Source organism: Athene cunicularia (genome assembly GCF_003259725.1).
Source record: "Athene cunicularia isolate RWA chromosome 1 unlocalized genomic scaffold, athCun1 chr1_part2, whole genome shotgun sequence".
Classification (NCBI taxonomy): domain Eukaryota; kingdom Metazoa; phylum Chordata; class Aves; order Strigiformes; family Strigidae; genus Athene; species Athene cunicularia.
Window position 1 is genome coordinate 51,380,254 of NW_020799092.1, and position 23,045 is coordinate 51,403,298.

The 23,045-nt window shown below is 36.7% G+C and overlaps 1 protein-coding gene across 1 annotated transcript in view; it reads right to left on the reverse strand.

The window, feature by feature from the left end:
- Positions 1 to 23,045, reverse strand: part of CNTN1 (contactin 1) — a 225,865-nt gene that overhangs the window by 75,445 nt on the left and 127,375 nt on the right. Inside the window, exons 3-5 of the mRNA XM_026863717.1 lie at positions 19,768 to 19,897; positions 6,839 to 6,968; positions 3,879 to 4,051 (exon numbers count right to left, since the gene is read on the reverse strand). Of these exons, the coding sequence (XP_026719518.1) occupies positions 3,879 to 4,051; positions 6,839 to 6,968; positions 19,768 to 19,879 (415 nt within the window). The 5' untranslated portion in view covers positions 19,880 to 19,897. The remainder of the gene's footprint in view (positions 1 to 3,878; positions 4,052 to 6,838; positions 6,969 to 19,767; positions 19,898 to 23,045) is intronic.

Sequence of the window (23,045 nt, forward strand, 5' to 3'; positions counted from 1 at the left end):
CTATTGCTGACACAAGCCAGGATGCCATTGGCCTTCTTGGCCACCTGGGCACACTGCTGGCTCCTGTTCAGGCAGCTGTCAATCAGCACCCCAAGGTCCCTCTCTGACTGGCAGCTCTCCAGCCACTCCTCCCCAAGCCTGTAGCGCTGCTGGGGGTTGTTGTGGCCCAAGGGCAGCCCCCGGCATTTGGCCTTATGGAAACTCCTGCAGTTGGGCTCAGCCCATGGCTCCAGCCTGTCCAGGTCTCTCTGCAGAGCCTCCTTACCCTCGAGCAGATCAACACTCCCACCCAACTGGGTGTCATCTGCAAACTTAATTAGGGTGCATTTGATTCCCTCAATTTGATCATCATAAAGATGTTAACAGTCACCAAGCTGAGGGAGACTGTAGAGATCCTGATTGAAGTCCTGCTCTAAATGTTACTGTGGTGTAAACAATACATTCACAATAGGCAAGTGCGCAGCCTCTGAATGTAATACTCTACTATAGAAATCATCTAAGATAACTTCGTTCAGATTACTTGGCTTTATTTGATGGCAAGCAGATATTCAGTTCTACTAAATTCCCAAGGCTGGCTCTGAGATCTTACTAAAACTTAAGTCCAAGATCAGCCAGTCAGAAAGAATAAAGAAAAATCAGGATAGAGCTATATACAAAAAGAGATTAAGTAGAAAACAAGAGAGTATTCACTACTGTAAGATGCAATGTATACTGAGATAGATCCAGTACACACTCTGCATTATCTAAAAAAAAAAATAAATTATTTAACTTTGTAACAATTACTATATTTACTAAATATGTCAAATGCATGAAAAAAAATCTAGGAGAGTTACATCAGTGTTCAGGGAAAGACACCTCTCCCAACTTCTGAAATACTAATCTTTATTCTGCTCAAACAGATCAGAAGATAATATAGATCTTTCCAGTGACTGGATCAGTGCCTAAATGGCAGACATTGCAATAGGCCGCTGTAAGGACTTCTGATTATTATTTTACATAATTTTACCCTGTGCCTTACTGCAATAAATGTATTAAATTCTCCACAACTAGCTCCCAATTAATTTGGAATATTCTTTGATAAAAATTAAATTAAGCATACTTAGTAAAAATTAGCTATTTGACCAGACAGGTTTTGTAATCAAAGCCAAGGAAGCTCTTCACATAGACTGGAATACATCTATTCACATATTCCCATTCCATTTGCCAGCATGGACCTTACTACACAACTACTTTCTATCTTCAAAATACTGACCGATCTCTCCTGAAAACATCAATTTCCTTGTTGCAAACCTTCCGATCATCTTGAAAACTTGCCACTATTATTCATTTCTGCTTTCTTTGGAGCAGATTAGCATCTAAAATCTCTTGCAGAAATGGGAAAAAATTAAAATTACAATCATTAGCAACAAATGTGTTGCTAATTTGACACTGCTTTGCACATGGACAGTGTAGAGTTTGATGAAAGGAAAACCTATCACTGCTTTTAAGTCATTTTAGCTATATTAAGTTTACATTTGAAGTGTAGACATTTTGTTTATAGTGTCCTTGAGTAACTTTTGAAACTTTGGGACAGCCACCACAAATTTATAGACGTGGAATAGAACAGGCAATTTATATATATAAAAGATTATGTTAGTCCTGAAATAGAATGGTCTATGCCAGGTGCGGGGAAGTCATACAATTACTGAGATGTAATTGTATACCTTCTTCCCACTTATGAAATGCTCTGTACTCTGATTGGGACTTGATATCTTCTTTGCCTAAGCACTACTTGCTTATTACTCAATAATTATAACAAGTGTGATTCCATGAACTCTTAATTGGAGGAGATTAATTTTTATCTAAAATGAAAGAATTAACATAATCACTGCACTCCTATACGCATACAGCTAATATCTAGAGAGCATGGAAATTTCTCTTCCTTGCTGTTCTTGCAGCCTCTCTTCTATGGAATTGTCGTGTTTTACTATTTTGAAACTGTTTCCCAGCAAAAAGAACAGCATTTCACCTCTGATTTTGCTCAGCACACACTAAAAAGCCACTAAGTATTCCTGCAGGATAAAATTCCTTCCTTCACCAGTATGCATGTAACAGCTAAATGATTTTAATGCGTTTTAAAGCACTGGATCTAAAAAGATCCGGTTCTACTAGAGATAGTGTTCTCACACAGATTTATTGACATGAAGTTTATGAGAGAATGTGGTTTTTCTTCCATAATTTCCGTGAATTTGACAGCAAGAAAAAAATAAAATGCCTTGTTCATATACAACTAGTCAAGACTTTTTTGAACTCTTCTAAATGGTTGTTCTAAATGAACTGCTCTAAATGGTGATTTTTCAGTTTATGCACAAGCAAAGGAACAAAAACTTCCACTGAAGATCAGACATTTTCTATATTAATTTTAGGAAATCTATATTCAATTCATTAGAAACAGTGGCTGTGGAAGGAAATGCTTTTATATATGTGATCATAAAAAAGAGAGAGAAGAAATATAACAGCGTAGAGAATAATGAGAGCAGAATTTTTTTAACAGGCAGTTATCAGTTTCCAACTATCTTTTCACTTCTATTCCTCGCCTCTTTGCCCTACTATCATTTAAATATTTAAATATTATATATTAGGGTTCTGTTCAGTATAATTGTCCAGTACACTAACTATCAATGTTCAGCTCATGCAGTCAGTGAGCTGGTAGTCAGGAAAACATGCCCCAGGCTCTTTTGATTCTACTTTTTTATCTATTATGTGTGTTGGTTTCATTTTAAGTAGCTACAGCTACTGTTGTAACTTTTATCCTACTGGTTCAGGACTGGCAGCATTGATGCCTGCTTTAGGTATAACTAAATATCCTGTAAACTGAATTTCGATGTCCTCTCCATTAAAAGAAAGTAAAAACCTGGCCTTCTATTCATTCTAGAAAATGCACTGGGTAAAATACAGACTACGACTAGATCAACTACGATGTGATCCATCAGCTCATTACAGCTTCTGAGTTTCCTTGATATATGTGGTTTCACAGTCTTATAATTACTAGCAGAAAGAAGAACTTTTGACTTCATCTCTGATCTTATACAGTAAAGGAGAGAATTCTGCTCATGAAGGCTGCTGAAAGACAAGAGGGGCACTAAGCACTTAATGTCAGGATTAAAGGGCACACAAGGCTTTGTGAACAGTCACCAGTAAGAGTGGATTCCTTTTTTTGTCCTCTGATGAAAAAAATATGTCCAGGGAAAAATGCATCTTAAGGCAAAATAAAATAAAAATTCCAAACATTGTCTTCAGTCAGTAAAATTTTACATTACTCTTCACACAGTACACTAGTTTTTTACAATGGATGTATTTGTTGACAGTGCAGGTCTGTGCATATGCATGTATTCACAAGACTGGATCAGGACCATCAGAAGCTGACAGAAATGTCCCCCAGCAGGGTCTTCACTGTAGCCTAGGAGTCAAGGAGCACGCTTTCCTAGCGAGCGACTCGCCTTCCTCCTGCAGGCATCCCAGTTGCGTTTGTACTGCGGCAGCGCCTCATCACCATATGCCGCCACCTGCATCTTCTGTGACTATTTCCCCTCAGGTCCTACCATGACTTAAAAAGAGTCTGGAAATTATTATCTCAAGATCTGGCTCCATGAGCCTCTTCAATTAATAATTTAACAATAATTCACTGAAAATTATATCATGTCAGCTGAATGTTAAAGAATATAAATGTTTACAAAATTTATTTTGTGTTGATCTCTGCAGACTAAGACACTTAAGATATTGTTTTTACAGAGTAATACAGCTGTAGCACATATTAGCAGAAGATACTGCAGTGTAAAACATTGGGCATTTCAAGCTAACCATAATGTTACTACGTTTTGACGTAAACATTAGCTTACATCCAAAACTCAGAGTGGCTTCACTGCTTCTGACAGTTCCAAAGATATTCGACACTACACAGACATAGTTTCCAGCATCCCTTGATTTCTCTGGATTATTGATAACAAGTCTGCCTCCCACCATACTGTAGCGATCCTTTGTTAAATCAATATCCCAGTTGTTGAGTTTCCACCTATTAAAAAAGAAAAGCCAGATGTAAGATTTGGCCCAAAAAACCCAAACCTGGGAAGAAATATGATTTGAAAAATAACTCATAAATTGTGATACACTATACAGGAAGTTTTTAATATAATTCTCTATATGTTTTAAGTTTTTCTTCAGCAAGATCCACAGATTTGAACTCCATAAGCTCTTTTAAACATAACAGTCACAGTCTGCTTTAGCCTTCTCAGAGATATGGCATAGGTTAAAACCTGATTGCTGGCCATGCAGTAAAGGATGCTTGAGCTGGCTGTGAGCGAGCCAGCTGATGATCAAGCACTGGGATTATAAACATATTCTCAACTAGTTATCTAAGGTCAAATTGGTTAAGAAAATACTCTGAACCTTTAAAGTAAGGACTGATGACATTTTTAAGAGCTTTTGCAAAATTGCGGTAGGGGATGAAAATGTTTTGTAAAGTCTAACGTGCCAGTGAAGTCAGGGCAAAAACAGTCGCACTACTTACTACATTCAGAAGAGACCTACTTACTACATTCAGAAAATTGCTGGACACTCTCACCTTAATTACTGTAAAACCACACAGCCAGTTCACTGAGTCACTGTAGCTTTCACTCCATGGACTCTGAGAGGAACTCGGTGGCCCAGGTCTGGCCCTTACTGATTTCTACTGATTTAATAAGATACATGGAGTGGGAACCCATCCATGACTTATATCTATTACTATGCCCACAAGGGGGAGCCCATAATCTTCTTTGAAAGGAACTGCACGTTTCCTGAACACAAATAAGACGCAACTTACATCCATTTTAAGATCCTAAAATTCTTTCAGTGTAAATAATATTTGTCACAAAGTAAAGATAGGTATTAGTGTTTGAAAATGAGAGTGCATACCCTATGTGTTCCTTCCTTATTGATAACGTAACAAAATATACAGAATACTTATTTGGAAGCTGAAATTGCAATTGTCATAGAAACAAACAATAATAAAAGTGGTATTAACAAAAGAGAAATTAAGAATAAATAATTAAATGGCAGGACTTTCAAGATGCAGTAAGAATAAATAATTAAATGGCAGGACTTTCAAGATGCAGTAAACAGCATTTAAGTCTTACAGGATTTTAGAGGCATCACTTCAGTCCTGCAAGACATACTACATGTCTGTATTATGAATAATAAATCCTCTGTTCAGAAATATCTAGGAATAACTGTCATAAGGACAGCTCATGTTGCAGTGAAAAAGCAGTGAGGACTTATCTACCTCCGAGACAGGAGAATTTTGGCTTGTGAACTGCTGGAGGGCTAAAAAATGAAGATAATACATCGAGGTAGACTAAAATAATGATGTCAGGAATTAAGGAAAGTGGTGTTATTCTGTATTGCAATTATCATCACAACAGCTATTGGCACTAATTGTCAGATCTGTTCCTAGACAGAAAAGTTCTGGAGGTGCAAGTGAATTCTTCCAGAGTGACTTTACTAGGTCAAATTTTGCAGAGTCCATGACAGATAAAGAATAACACTAAAATTTATGTAAAGCCTGTAATCACTCTATAGTGATATGTTTACAAAGTCTTGTAGACAGGATGTGGGAGTCTCTGGGCAGGCTGGAAGTGATGGGGAAATATATCAGAAGGGTACCAAATCAAAGTGTATCTGATCTCCACACTTTGCGTCCTTTTCAAGCATGGGGAGAGCAAATATGTGCAATAGCAAAATGCTATGTAGAAAAAAATAGTAAAGATACTAGAGCCAGGGATCATATTCAAAAGGGGTATTCTAGTTTCCCCTCAAATCCTTCAATCACAGGTGGTTCTGTACATGTAGACAACCTGTAAGCATATTTAAAAAAAAAAAAAAAAAGGCAAAGCACACTAGCTAAGCTGTTTTGATGGAAGAATACCATAGTTGACCACAATACTGTAACAGATTTAAAAGAATGCCCAGCAGACTCAACTGCTTTTTCTGTCCTAGAAGCCAGAGTCTAGGAACACATGCCAGTGAGTACTGAGGATAATTTAATGAAAAGGATCTCTTTTGCTGTGAAGAAATTGCACCTGTCCCTTAGTATGATGACAGCAGTTTTCTGCCCATGATTAGGTGGTAAATTAGTCACAGTCTTAACAGTGACAATCCTAAGTACATTTCTCTGTGCAAAATGAGCAGATAATGGCTGACAAACTCATACGGATGCCCAAAGATCTCACAACAAAGCAGAACTGCTCTGCTAATAACAATACAGTTATTCTGAAAGAGGTCATGTGTGAATCTCTACTAAAACTGGTTGAAACATTTTTTCAGAATAAAATCTTTTATATCTTCAGTAGCATAGCTAACACATTCATGAGAATCTCTCTACAATATGATGGATACAAAAGCAATATAGGATGTAGAATATCCAGGTCCAACAACTGGTCCTCCTTTTTTCAGAATAAAATAGGATAAAAAGCTGTTCTGAATCAAGAAGAACAAGGATTTATTCTTAGACTAAACTAGAAAGATAAGACTCTTAATTATTTTTAAAGGTCACTTGTTTGTTTGTTCGTTTTGCTGGATCAGTATTCCTTTCAAAAGCTGAAAACATTTAACACAACACGAATATTGTGTTTACAACACTGTCTACACTTTTTGGCAAACTGAATCAATGTTGATTATTACTCAAAAATTGCAAATCTCTCCATTTTTTCCTACCTTGAAGACTCTGTATTGACTTGTTAAGAGAGCCAATCTTTTAATACCACAACCTGAAACACTCACTGATTAAAAGATGTAAGACCTGAAAATCAAACCAAGACATTACCTGTAAGTAGGAAAAGGAATTGCTCGAGCTCTGCAGTTCATTGAAACTTGTCCATCTGAAGATTCTTCTGGATAGATGGTATCAATGGGTTGCTCCTCAAAAACGGGTCCATAACCTTTGTTTCCCTCCTCTGAAAAAATGGTAGAGTTTGAAATTAATCACTATTTAATTAGTAGTCAAATGGAAAGTGAATTTACATCACACTTTTCAGATACAGAATGTGAAGGCTAAATAGTGAGTCCCCCAAAATCAAGTTCTATACGCATCAACAAAACCAGAAAAGTACATAAAATAGAAGTGCTGGCCTTCCTTCACTGGCTCTTGCTTCATTCCTCCTTTCTGAGAACTACTTCCCTGCCTTCTCCACTGACATTATTCATTATTTATAACAGTTTATGCCAAATGTGATAGAGATAATTCTGAATTGAAGATATGCCCCCTTTAGGAATGCAGTAGACCATCTTATTTCACAGAGGCCAACAAATGCTCATCAAACAGGTCCAGATCCAAAACAAGTATCCAAACATTAGGTGTTCCTGATCTTACAACCTAATTGGTTCCAATGGTTTTATATATTCAGAAAGAATCTTTATTGCACCTGACAAAAAAACCCACCCAAACATATGTTGGAGATCAAAGCTGAGAATTATATTGTTTCCAGAACATACTTCTGTTTCCCTTTCAAGCTTAGGTATATACATATGCTAACTTTCTTCCCTCAAAAATAAGATTTTAGAAGTCCCACATTGAAAATAACTGAAGTTTGTGAAGTTAAGCACTTAAAGGTGAATAAACGCCAAACAGGTTTGACAATAAACTTTTTTTTGTTTGTTTGTTTTAATCTATCCTCCAATCTATAGATTTTTTAAATCTATCCTATTTTCTGATGCTGTTGTAAAGGTTGCAGGCTCTGCCCACCCCTGATGCATTTCATTTTTTTTAATCTTCTCATAGCATACAAGACTGCTCTTTGTGGTCTGTAAAAGCAAGATTAGGAGCAAAAGTGGTATGCTCTGGGAAAATTCTGCTCCGTAAATGCAGGATGTAACTGATTTTTCTGTGAGAACAGCAAATGTGCATTCTAGGTACAGAATGGCACTGTAAGGAGATGGTGCATGCTCCACAGAGATAAAATTTTTAGACAAACAGCTCTCTAATTCTCAGAGGTCTCTACTGAGACTGAACTAACAGTATGGACACTTGTAAGCAAACTCATGGCAAAAGCAAAGTACTACATGACTGCTACCAAGTTCACTTTCCATTCAAGTTCAGAGCCTTGCTCCAAATCCTAGAAATGCCCAAGATCTGGAAAATGACTGCAAGAATCTTGTAATACAAGGGAAACAAACAAAACAAACCGTTTTCCTAATAAGATCTTCAGAGATGGATGAATCAGTTTAGCTTCAAAATTTTCAAAAGCAACTGTTATGGATGGAAAAATCCTAACATTTTGCAACAGCATCTGTGCTGCCTATGAAAATCCACTACATGTCTTGCAATGTTACATTTAAAAAATCTTTACAGATAAAGAGATAATCTAGCAATGTAACAGATCAATATCCTTAAATCAAATTATGATTTTGTACTCATCCCCTTAAAAGTCTTGTCTTTGGTTATAAAACATTTTAAACTAAAAGAGAAGAAAGATGCATCTATGTAACTAAATAATGTAAAATGTCAGATATCTTTTATTGTTCTTAAATTCCATATTCATAAGTTAGACACTGGATTACAACACTAGCAGAAGACTGGTTAGAGATAAAAAGTAAGGTCCTTTTACAGTTCAAGTTTGGGGAAAAAAATCACTGTTTCCCCTGGGGACAGCAGCAGGTCTAGAAGGCACTGTTATGTTGCAACACATACAGTCAGGGAACAGAAGCAAAGCAGGACAACTAGAAAGAAAGGCAGAGCTTCTGATGACTGGTCTTTCTTTGATATTTTGAAGTACAACACTATATGAAAATCTACATATTGCTAGATCAAAAAGAAGTAATTTCGAACTGAAAAGACAAGAATCATGTATTTGCTCAGATCCTGGAATGACTGAGCCACGAACTTGATGGCACTTTCTGTGCAGTTATTAAATATGAATACAGAATAACAACAGTCTCCAGCAGCAGATAGCTGTATCATATGCAGCTGACTCTTTCCACCTTAGGACTCAAATGATGTTACAGACCAATCAGGAATTTCATAGCATGCATTTTTAATGTTGCCATCACTATTAATTATACTGATTGAATGTCTGTTTCTCACACCTATCGAATATGCTTTATAATGGCACTTCTGCTGCAGTCTATTACGAATCTGGTTTCAGATGTCTGGCTGAGCAGAAAAAGATGCGTGGACTGAATGTCACTTCTGGCAACCAATAAACCTTTCATTCTGAGATGTGAGTGTGGACCAGTGAGATGAAACAGCATGGGGGAGAAAAGAGAAGAGAAAGCCTTTGTGAAAAGATCAGCAAGCAAGTGAAGTACCATGCCTGTGGATGAAGTTTGGAGAATGCAGGAGGGCAGACTAAGAGTGCAAGGAAAAAGATCAGTTGTGCCTACAAGAAAAAGGGGAGAAGTAAAAGTAGGGAAAGGAAGAAGGAAAAGGAAATGGATGCATTAGATAAACTGAAGATGAGAAGAAAGCAAATTTCACCTGCTCCAGCCCTGCTTTAGACAAGAGGATGGACTACTTGGCCTCTCACCCTTACTGCCCTATTTTATGGGTACATTTTTTGTGATTTATGTTTAAAATTGGAGCAAAAGCTATCACCTAATTCTGACTATTCAAGGCATTTTTCAGGGAACTCTTAAAACAAGACTTCAAGAGTGCTAAAATGTATTAGGAAGTCCTTGCAAAGGTTAAGAAAATCTCTACACAGCTGATGAGATCATGGATCCTGTATGAGAACTGTAGCTGCTGGAGGGTGGCCCTGTCATCCGTTCTCCAAGTGATAATGCCAGCTGGGCAGTGTAATTTTTGTTCTAGGCACTCCTGCAACAACTCTTATGCTTGTCTGAGTTTTTAGGTAGCTGTTAAAGCTAAAGACAGTAGAAATCTATTCAATTCTAGCTTTCTGGATTAGTTTTCTGCCAGTTTAGCGAGGTGAATTTGTTCACTGATGAAGATCTGCACCAGTGCAAAGGGTGCAATAGGAGCAGGGGTATTGGCTTCCAGTTTTTGAGAGGAAAAATGTTGTCTTATTAACTGAATCATCTGAAAGAACAACTGCCTAAGTAAGACAGATAAAGCCTTACCAGTACTTACAGATGAGTTACAAAGTTATGTTAGTACACCTTTATGTCCCTGCACAAGCCTGTAAGAGAACATAATAGAAAATATCCAACACATTCAGAGAAAAGATACCAAAAGGATATCTGAAAATAACAATCAGAAACCACCTGAGGGTGGTTGAGATGACTTGAAGCTTGGGACACTGTGAAAAAGAGACGATGCAGGTGTTAGAACTATGGCTATTTTGTGGGAATGGCAAAGTGATCTTGGACTGCTTTGACATTAGTGCGATAAAAAGAAAATGATATATCTAGGGCAAAGAGTTGTCATAACTAAAAAACTGCTTGGGATACAACTCAGGAGGGAACCAGAGGAAATGAAATAGAGAAAAAGGTAACTTTGTGTGGTATAAATGAGGTGCCAGGGATATACTGTCCAGTGTAGACATCATCATACAGGTATGACTTTCTTGGCAGAAATGAGGACAGTCTTAGGGGAAAAGTGAAGGAAATTCTCACCTGCACACAAACATACACATCCAGAGCTCAGCTTCTTCCCAACTTCCCACCCAGCCCCGTTAATCAGTGTTTGAAAAACGCTGTTCTGAACAAATACGCTGTGTTTTAATATCTGGCTGATTTTATTAGTGGTTCAGAAAATTCCTTACTAGATGTTTTCTCAGTCTGGCATTATCCCCATCGCAACAATACATTCTTGTCAAATTTCCAATTATCTAGACTTTTCATGTCTGGGTCCTTGTCTGTCCCAGACCTGACATGACATACGCCCTCCTAATATTCAGGGCAATATGTCTTCCATTTTTTCACTTTTCATTTTCCCAAATTTTAATCATTTTCATACAGCAAATGACCTGATGGTTTTTTAATCATAAAAATCACTAAAAAAGGGTGACTGGTTATCTAATATTTTTCCCTATCTGATCTCAGTAGATCCTACCAGATTTTCCATATTGAGCTATCTCAAAAGGTTTCTTTTTGACTGATTCTAAAAATCTTCCAATAAATTGGACTTAATAATTTATTTTAGAAAATCTATTTCAATGTCTAATAATGCTAACAATGAGAAGACGTTTTAACATCTAAAATTTAGTATCTAAAAATGTTCAACTTTTGGACCTCTTTTATTGAACTTTCTAATTTTACTAAAGGTTCTCATATAACTGAGTTTCATCTTCTGGTATTTTTACCGGCCTCTTGGGTCTTTCCCCTTATTAGTAGGAAATAATGAAGAAAAAATTGCACCAAGAGTATTTGCATACAACCACTCATTTTGCTCTTCATGTGCAATGGAAATCTTTATACATAAATATTTACATTCTACATACTACTAACCAACTATGCCAACCTGTTACCACCATAGACAATATCAAATACTGAACTCAAACCAGCAATTTCAGTAGGTTAGAGTGCTGAGTGAAAAATGTCTCTGTTGAGAGAGAGCAGGGTTAGTTTGCCTCTTTCAACACCAGTCACCCAAATCATTTTCAAACAAGTCAATTTATTTTATTATCAGCTAATTCAGTCCTTACATGCATCTAATTAATTTTGAAAATCGATTTTACTCATAGATTAAGGAAAATGTAATGAAGTAAAGCTGCTTATAATTATGGGAACCACTGTGTTTGCGAGCACAGCCAGAAAGGGAAGTTAAAAATATGTAGTTTATTAGACTACTGTGAATTTTTTTAGTTCATAGGAGAAAACAGCAATTCTTGGGCTTATTTTTTTCTAATACAGAAAATTAAATAAAACCTAATTTTTTATTTTTGTCTTACTCATTCTCAGCCACAGATTGTACATACTGCATGTTTTTGGGTATTGCTTTATGTGTGGCAAATCATGGAACCTAAAATGTTTTTAAAGGCTTTTCTTATAGATAATCTGGGTTTGCAGCACTCCAGAATCTCAAACCTTAATGAGATGACACAGGAGACAAAGTTCAAAAAATGAAGTTATGACAAGAATAGTAACTCCTTCTTTCTACTATGTCTCCTTTCTTGTGTACTGTAATAAATTCAAAGTAAGACTCTTGACATTAAGTGTAGCCTTTATCACATGTAATTTTAAAACTTATGGACTATGTCCAAACGAGTCATATGGGCTTTCTTTAGAGGAGGATCACACAAGCATTTCCAGCAAGTAATTCAGATATCCCATTCTCTCTTCATCAATCACAGAGAAAGCTGAATCCTATAGCACATACTCAACCTTCAGATGATTAAAATAAAACGTGATGGATCTTTCCATAAGAGAGTCTGGAATTGCCTGACTGTATCTGTGCAACATGACCTGGAGTCTCTCAGCCGAGCCCACTAGCCAAAGCCTACTCTTGGCACTGAACCCAGAACCAAAGCCTCCTCCTGAAGGTGAACCTTTTGAAATAGCTGTAGCACCATGACTAGCAACAACAGGAATGCTAATGGCAATTTATCTCCCATTTCCTTAAGTGTTAAGACTCAGGAGGGAGAGTAGTGATGGCACCAGCCCACTCCCACAACTGATGAGGAATGTATTATTACACACTTAATTTTACTTGTTTTGCAGCAGCATCTAGAAACTTTTGTGCATGGACAGGTAGCACATGGTCAGGTAGTACTAAGAAAACAGTCTTTGCCCTGAAGACATTATTATTCCACTCCAGTGCAGCACCAGAAGTGCAACTGCACTTTCTCCTTCTTAGTCGTTTTTCAGGGCTCAGACACCCAAAGAACATGGAAACGGTCAAGCAGGAAGAGATACTATTGTACTTACATCCTCATATGTCCAAAGATAATAGTGTACCTGTTCCTTCTTAGTCAAATTTGAACATCCTCTAGTGGATGTCATAGAAATATACATTTTTGTCCATGAACCTTATGCAGAAATGTACTGAAATAATGATTTATCTACATATATAGGAACATAATTTCCACCATACCAGATAACTCATCAGTTCGTTTTCCAAACTTTCCAAACATTTTTCTTTAATGCAATAGCTCTATGTATCATTTATTGCCAACACAGATATTTGCATCTATAAATAATAAATCTCAAAGTGTAGGTTTAATCTATGAAGTTCCTGGGGGTAAAACTACTGTCTCTTTGGGTATCTGCCTTCATGGGACTGTAAAGTCTAAAGAGCGTTCCAAAATCCATTTATGAAGCAGAATTTAGTGCTCAGATTAAATATGACATTAGATATGACAAACAGATATGTGTGAAGCTGAAGACAGCTCATGAGTTCAGCAATTTTCTATTTTATAATAGAGCAAAGAAAATGGTAACCCCGTGCAGCTGGCACATCGTGGCTGAAGTAAGGCATCTTACTCATGTTGTAGTACTTCATTTAACAGAGTCAGACTCATCACCACCACCACCAATTTTTAATGAATCTTTCTAGTTCCAATCATGATCCTTCCCTTTTTTCTATCAGTTTTACACTTGGATAGCTTCAGAGAGTTATAAATTTCCTGGATTGGCACTGACAAGGTGCGAATTGGCTGCTGGTGTGTTGTTTAGCAGGACATCAGGCTAAAGGAGCAAGTTGCAGCACAGCAAACCCAGGGCAGTACACTTCCTCTGTCTTTTGTTGCTGCTTTCAGCACTGGGAATCGTAAGGCTGATCTGTATCACACAGGCAGGAAACATGCACTAAGAAGGAAAGAGCTGATGATCTTAATGAGGACCTCTGTATCATATGGCAGAAAATGTGGAAAAGGGAAAAAAATACCACTATGTTTACTGGTAGATGCAGCTACTAATAATTACACATTACTTCATAGTTAACATGTAACAACCACTGAAATTCAAATATATCTATTTTCTTCAGCTCATGGACAGCTGCCACAAGTACATAGAAGTTACTTTATAACTGAATTGAAATGTTATTTTGCAGGGAACCAGAAATGGAGCATTCCTGCTGATACTTATTTAATGAATTTATTTGTACAGACTACTACCTGCCTGTTCAATATCCTTATTCTCACATTTTGCATAATCAATTCTTTATCTAATCTGAATACAGGAAAGTAGAAGAAATCAGGAAATTCCCAAAGGGAATACTATACTGCAATTTTACTGTTAAGTCTTTTATAAAGATTTACTCAAATGTCTTGCACAGTCAGGTCACTAAATCATGTTAGGACACTTGTACATCATTCTGTCTTCGTAAGGCTAGTATGAGAATAAGCAAAAATGTTATAAATTAATGATTATTATCTAATTTGATATACTGAGAGAGATTTCAAGTACACCCTGATTTTCATTCTTTACAGGATATATCTTCCCATGTTAGCTTGTAGGGTAGTTATATTTCATTCAGGAGCTGTGGAATATTCTTTACTTAAGAGTAAAAGTAATCTAAATTTTTCCCTATTTTACAAAGTGGGTTTTTTTTCCCTTTTTGGAATGTACAAAAGTGACCCAGATTTGGTTTCAGAACATAATTGTCATGGCTGATATACAGTCTTACCACACAATTTTTAATACAGTTTTGTGTTTCAAGTGATTAATCATTAATGGTTTATATATAGTTATGTGACAATACATTGGGAAAGTTGATTAAATGGGAAGTCAAATGTAAGATCATCACTTCATTCAATTTACTCATATGTTGTGATTCACGTGCAAGAGATTTTTAGTGGATGTTCAGCTGTATATTTGCCTTATTTGTTCTAAAGTGTCTTTAATCTCACTAAATCTTCAAATTAAACGACAAAAAATAGATAATTGAATCATAATAAAGGAAACAGCTGGTTAAACAAAATAGAGCAAGTGTTCCCTTAACCAGTAGTTAGGGCACTCAGGCTTCTGGAAGGGCTTCCAGATCCAGCCCCATTTAAAAAGTGCTTTACTCAAGATGAACAACTTGCTTGCACAGAAAAACATTAGTGTGTAAGGCACCATATGCAAAAAAAAACCTAACAGAAGAAATGATGATAGATATTGCTGAAATACAGTGAAGGACTGGCAGTAAAATGTGGGGCTATATATGCCTATGAATTCATATGCTCAGAAACTACTGTGGATGTATCCTAAGGCTCTAATCCTGCAAACACTTCTGTACATGCTTTCAACTCCATAGTGAAACAGTCCAAAGCTCTGAGACCAGAAGACCAAACCTCCATATACTAGAAGGGAGTGCTATAAAATAAAGGAAGAAAGATTTGAACACTCTTCAAGACCTACAGATTGTATACTTTAACAAACAAATTACCATTTTCCTTCAAAACAGAAAAGGCATAACTGTATGAATTTTCCTTTCTGAATGTCTCCATAAAACAACTCATTTTGAAGATAACTGTAGGAAGATTTTTTGATGAATAAACACCAAATAATTCCATTGTAATGAAAATATATTTTCAATGAAAGAGGGTAATGGTTTTAGTAAGGGATGGCTACAAGAGCTTCTGCTGAAAATATTAAGATCTTTAACTTCATCTTTAGGAAGGGTAAAATGGTAATACTGTTTGTTTAAAGCAAATAATAATGAGACATCATTGAAAGAACTTATTTAAGTTCATTAAAGGTCTCATATTTTTTCAGGAACCTGATCCATCACAAAATTTAAGCATATAAGGCAATTCAAATCTACAAGCTTTAATATAAGTGCGATGTTAAAGAACACGTTCATGTCCTCTGCTGGATAAGAATCAACTTGGTTCTAAAACCACCACAAATTGTGATGTGAACATCAATAGCAAATCACACTGAAAAGTCTTCAAAAGGTGAATGTCAGGAAGAGCTAAAACAGGTGGAAAACCTTAACATCCCATCACTCCCACTGTGCACTGATATAAAATTATTTTAATTAACATCTTTATTTTTCTAACAAGCCTTCTCTTTCAGTTCCTGCTTCCTGTACACCTCTCTATTTCTCTGGCTTTTAACACTGCCAAAAGTGGCTGCTCGAGACTGTCATTTGGCATCACTCTCATCAGTATTGATCTACCTGACAGTGTAGTATCCTGTTACATATTTTCACATGAGAGTGGGACAAATATCTGTTAACACAGCACATGGCTAGATTAACCTTGAAGGCTAACAGAAGAGCTATGGATCCATTCACAGCTTGCATCGCAAGCCTAAAAACCATTTGATATTTAAAAATAGATCTCATACAGTTTCCAATATGCTCCAGAAATGAGGACCTACTAGTATGAGAAGCTCCCACTCAGGAACAAGATGGTCTGGGAAAGGGTCAAAATATCTACCAAGTCCACAGGAAGGCAACCAAGGCAATTCCAGGTTTCTGAGCATTATGATCACAAAACACATTACGATTATTCATTTACAAATGTCAGACACTCTGCAGTAGCATGAAATAGTCTACTAAGATCCAAGCAGGGACATGGCAGACAAGGTAAACAGGTATTAAGTATATTCATCCACTTTGTATTTTAGAAGAAAATGCTTATCTCTCTTTAGCAATTGTTAATAATGCCATATGTTGTGGTAAAAAGCTTTAAATACAGATTCTGGACCTCAGTTCATAACGTGTATCTCTCTGGAACCTATTGTTTCAGAGAAAATCCAAGCTGTATATAATTTAAAGTGTGGGGGTTATTTTTTTTTTTTTACTTCGCTCATAATTAAGTGGGAAAAGTTGTACTTGGCATTCATGGGAAGCTTATGTGCTGAAGCAGTAATGTGTACATGGCCACAAAACTCCTGATGTAGCATTTCATCTATAAAGAAGATTCTGTCATCCTGATGGAGAAGAGGTACCAGTACAATCTAGCAAGACACTAAAGGGACATCAGTTTCTAGTCAGCATTCAAACAGTAACCAGTAACTACTCAAGCAGTCCCACTTCTTATTATACAAATGGGATAGAATGTCTTTGGGAAGGCTGCCTCTACTTTTCTGGACAAAAACAGCAAGAGAATTACTCCTATCTCATATGTGCCAGTGAAGTCCTTGAAGAGACTCATAGTTAAGTTTGCAATTTCTCCTTTACAGCAAGTTTCAAGCATAAAAAGCTCCAACCCTTGCCAGAGCAAGTTTCTCCACTTATGCCTAAGAATGACAGGGTACAGTCTGCCCATCTTCTCAGACTGCCAAGAGGAATGCCAGCCAATACCAGTTATAGCACTTTTAAACACACTCGCCTCTGCCTAATAGATACTTCAATAATTTAGGTGGGTTTTCCTTAAAAATGTGTTACTTCAAAAGTGACTTGATGAGCCTAACATGTTGATCTCATGGAAAAGCCAGTGCTTGGCAAATTAGGGATGAAGGCAAAGTGCAGTAGTTACTCTTCACAATCTCCACACACAAGCCTTCCAAGTGCATATGAAATACCAGCAATGTACTCAGAAATTCAGCATGCTGTCTAATAGCATCCTCATGTACTCATCAAAATACTAACTGTCCTGCCCTGAGAGGCCCTGTGTCTTACTGGCTTTCTCAATTTTACCAGCTTCCACTGAAGCTTGGGGTCCTAGTAATTTTTGAAAATAAGGCATTAGGCTCCCTAAAAAGCAGAAGTGCTTTTGACATTTTTACCCCTGGACTATTACCTCATTTAGCACAACCCAAAATAGTCACTAGAGTGACAAGCTGCCTTTTGAGGCCCCAGCTGATCCAAACTCAGGTACTGACTGGCTCAGCACTAGGAAATTCCAAAGTTAAAACTAGAACAGTTTCATCAGAAATAAAATATCAGAGGAAGACAGTAACATTTTTTCCTATTGATTTGACTTACAGCCAAATGTAATCAAGTATTCATTAAGCACAATAAAATATAGGGCCTTTGCAGCTTTTCATTAGTCTTTTGGAGGAAGAAACCAAATAAGTCTGTTGCTGCAAAAGACGTAATTCTTTTGGTGCAAGGTTATTATCCCAAGTGAAGATACGCTTTGGTTCATTGATTTATATGGGATATACTAAATAAGAGGAAAGGTTAAAATTTGGACTTTGCAATAGGATATGAGTTTAATGGGGAGTCAAAGGCAACTTAAAAGTATGTTGGAGAGAGCCCAGATGTCAGGGGAAAGATGAGAAGAGTCAAATATTACCAGTAATGGGCATGAAATAACTTTTTTGGCAGTGGTCTGACAATCATCACAATGTTCCCTGAGGAGTGATTTGCTGCTCTCATTTGCCTTGCACTGCTCAAAATGCACTCTGAAAAACCCTTATTATAACTGTCTGTTCTATCAGTAAGTGAAAGACCAAATTACTTACAGCTTTTTCATCAACTTCTATCTGCAAGACTGCATTTCAAGCACTAATTTACCTGGAAAATAAATATTGCTCCTGTCTCATTGCAAATGTTGATCTCTGTGTAAACTTCCAATGCATTGATTCGTGTAGTATTTGCTTCCCTTCAGTTATGTAAGTCCACTGATGGGAAATGGACACTCATAGTAACAATTCCCAACTTCTGCCTTTGATTACCACAAAACAGAACTGGCTAAAAGTTGGGGATTTTATTCCAAGTCAAACTCCAAATTTCTAAAAAGTATGTATTTCAGTTAAATTTATTTCAAAAAGCACTCATGAGCTATGAAGCAATTTCCTAAAGGCAGTGAGGTTATAACACAGTATTAATCATATTTTTTGACTCATAACACAAACAATATGGTCTCATGGTAGTGAAACTGAGGCAATGCCTGAAATGGTAGGCCAGATTAAGCAAGCCTATGAACAGCTCATTTCAGCTAGGGACTCATTAACTGCATGAAGAACCCAGATAAACACAAGAATGTTTTATGAAATGCAGAAGAACTAGCTTTATGAGTAACTTTCTCCTCAAAGTAGGGAAGGATCTAAAGCCTATCTTGAAAATAACTGAATCATTAGTACACAATATTTGAACTTCTCAAACCTCAGTCAATATTTTGTGTATGCACAATTTAAATATTCTGCTTTTTACATGCTCAGGTCTCAGTTCATACAGTCTGTACATAAGCAAAATGTTTTCTTTCTTGAGAAGAAGTCTGCTTATGCTGTCAATCCAATTCATCATAGCAACTAAAAACCAGCAGTCATTTAAATTGTTATGGAAGTCTGAAACAAATCTCAAAGTTGTTCAGAACAATTTGAATAGGAACCAGATTTTAATCCTGAATTTTAACTTTCCAAAGAGCTCCTTTCATCTCTTAGAACTGAACCAAAATTTCAGTTGTAAATATCTCTGTGATTTCAGATGTTAGAAATACAGCTCCTGAACGTTTTTATAGCGTTTATAGCCCCATCTCTATTTATGAAAAGTTTTACCATTTGGAATTTAAAATTAAAGTCAGTATATGCAGCATTTCCCCACCATATTATGAAAACTACCACTATATTTTGTCAGCAGGATTTTATGAATTTTATGAATTTTAGATGGTGCCTATATTACAAAATTTTGTGTTTAGTGTCCCTTCTTGTGGGCATAGTTCCATTTTTCTAACCACGTTCATCATCTGTGCACAAATAGATTGTTGATATATTTTTTATAATCTGGAGAAAGACATAATTCTGTGCGCTGAATTAGAATAGACAAAAACAAATTTAAGGTCCAAATCTGTTTTTTCAAGCTTTGAATTACAGCTTCCCTTGTCGAAAGTATGCTTCCTTATAGCTTCATTATTTATATTTAGTAATTCACTGTATCTGCAGAAATAAATTAAAGCTATAAAACCACCATAATTAACTTTGAAATGCATAAAACTGAAAACAGTTGGTTAAATGAATTAACATGGGAGGTCATCTTACCTGCCAGGCAGAAGATGAAACAGGGTGTAAGAAGATGATAGATGAAGAGCCACATGGTTATCTTCTGTTCAGTGATTATTTCAAAAGGAATTGTGCCTTGCAACACCAGCATTCAGAGAGCTAAAAATACCTGATCAGAGAGAAAGAAAAAGGAGTGAATAATTCTGATGTAAGGCTTTATCTCTTATTACATTTAACTTGCCATATTATCTGTCTAAACTCAATACTTAAGAGTTAATACAGGATAGAGTCTTTTGAATAATAAATGCATTATCAAATTTGCTGGATCAAATTAATGGTCTTTTTTATTCAGAAAGAACACTGTTGAAGAATACTCAGATTTTCCGGTGACAGTAATATAGTAAATGCTAATACTGAACATCCTCTTTTAGACTCATCTTCCTAAACCAAATCTATGCTTTGGTTTGGATCAAGATGCTCTCTCCGAGAACACTTCATATTATTAGAAATATTAAAATAATACATAGTTTGCAATAAAATAAGGCAAGTCCAGATTCTATCCTCCTTCACCTCAGTAAATACTACATTACAATTAACAATTTCAAGGTTTGTGAAAGAAAATCACAGTGAAACCTAAGTGTATTAATCTCTTTCAGGATCCATTTATTTTGTCTAGTATATCATTCCTTTTAACACACAATTCATAACCTTCTGGAAAGGTGGTATTAATTTTTATGGGTTTCCTTTTAAATGTTGAATATAATCATTAGTGCAATGTCATATTTGAAGTTTTTTCTTTTCCCTGTGGGAGAAACTCTGTCTGTATATATATTAAAACCAAGCTAAAGAAACATGCATATTATTTTGAATATTCTAAGATTTTAGATACCATTTTTCAGAACTTTACTTCTATAATGTTTTTTATTTCTTTCAATCAGAATATTTTGCTAGCATTCTGCTGATGGCTGTTATCTATTTCTTTAGGGCAATGCGTCATTGTGTTTGCAGCATGGAATTATCTGTTTTGTGTAATGGATTTCTTGCCATGAATATACAAATTCATCCTTTACATCTATCACATCTTGTTCATACTTCTTCTCTTGATTGGTTCTGCTGTAGCACTGGTTGTTAGGACCTTCACACAAAGCAAGGCTTCCAGATTATCACTGACAGAATACTGTTATATCTCAGGCACATGACAATATCATTCATTCCTTTCAGTATATTAGTTACTACTTCATTATAAAAGATGTTTATAAATACTTCAATACTCTTCACTAACATGCATCCTAAGACACTGTAAGCAGTCCTGAGGGGAAGGACTTGGCACTGTTGGTTGACAACAAGCTCAACATGACTTCATAATGTATGCTTGCAGACCAGAAAGCCAAGCGTATTTTGGGCTGCATCAAAAGAAATATGACCAGCAGGTCAAAGGAGGTGACTCTTCCCTTCTACTTCATTTTTGTGAGACTCCTCCTGGAGTACTGTGTCCAGCTCTGGGGCCCCAACATAAGAAAGACATAGACCGGCTCAAGTAGGTCCAGAGGAGGCCACGAAGATGATCAGGGGGCTGGAGCAGCTCCCTTTTGAGGACAGGCTGAAAGAATTAGGGTTGTTCAGCCTGGAAAAGAGAAGGCTCCAGGGAGACCTTACAGTGGCCTTCCAGTACTTAAAGGCGGCTACAGGAAAGATGGGGAGGGACTCCTTAGCAGGGAGCGTAGTGATAGGACAAGGGGTAATGGCTTTAAACTGAAAGAGTGTAGATTTAGATTAGATACAAAGAAGAAATTTTTTCATGTCAGGGTGGTGAGACACTAGAACAGGTTGCCCAGAGAAGTGATGGATGCCCCCTCCCTGGAAGTGTTCAAGGCCAGATTGGACGGGGCTTTGAGCAACATGGTCTAGTGGAAGGTGTCCCTGCTCACGGCAGGGGGGTTGGAACTAGATGATCTTTCAGGTCCCTTCCAACCCAAACCCTTCTTTGATTCTATGTTTCTATGCTGTATGCTAATATGGCATTGTTCCTTTTTGCAACATGTAATCTTGATGCTACTGTTTTCTAGCTTCCCATGCCAAGGACCAATGACTCCAATAATGGCTTCTACTTTTTACTAAGAATCTTGCTATTTCCAGGTCAAGTTTTTTACTGAAATGTTCTTTTTCCAAAATCCAAATGTTTTGGAACTAATTTTAAAACTGCCCTCTTTCCCACTGCCAACACCAAGAATCGGGCAGTTTTGAATTTCAAAGCACATGTACAAACATACCTGATTCCTTAAATATGCTTGGGATAAATGCTTCTGATTAACAGAGAGCCTCTGGTCTGAGCTGCTGCCTGACAGGCCTGTCTCAGTGTGTTTAATGTCTCTCCTGGAGGAGGCTAGGAACATGTCTCGGCCATCAAGGCCTCCTCCTCAGAATCATGCTGTTTATCTGAACATGCTCAGATACTGAGCTTTTATTAGAGAGAGTTTCATGGGGTGTTTTATTAAACTTATAGTGTAGAAAAATGGCAAGAAATATCACAAGAGAATCTTTTTGACTCAGAAATTACAGGAGTTGTTGCACTTCATATTTTTCTTTTTTTTTTTTTTTTAACAAAGAGGTCAATTAGTTGCCATGACCCTAGACTCATGACTGTTACATGAAAACAACACTCAGGAAAACACATACAAGATCTAAACAGTGATTCTCAGAACTGAGATTTACTCAGAAATATTCCCTGGAAAAGGGCTCTCATGTTGTCAACAACTGCATATGCTTACTGTAGCTGGATCCAAGGGGAAGAATTTACTAAACATCTTTACCCTCCCACATCCGTTGGCACTGGAGTTGTCACACAAAGGATATTCACAGCTATTTCAGGCATCTATATTAAATGACCAAGGTATGAACTACTGTCACTATATGATTCTTCCAAAAGATAGTGGCAGGCTACATCATAAGATGACTTGCTGTACTTTTCCAACAACCATATCCTAGCTATGAAGCTTCTTATGTTATGACACTGCCTTGCCTGGAACATTTATTTCCAAGTGACATGAGTTTAATTGCATAGTTACACTGAAATAATGCACATAATTAAACAGCAATGAAACAGGAACTCTGTTGGGAACAACGGTAATTACACAGTAACTCATGGTGATAATAACTGTGTTCAAATGTATTGATAGATGAAACTGTTTAAGAGTAAACCTGTGTTCTGTTTCTGAAATTACAGGCCCTGCTGCAGACAGAAGATGCCTCCTCTCTCTCATTTGCAGAATCCAGGTTTGATTTTGGAACATTACCTTGTCTTCTAGCTCTCAAAAAAT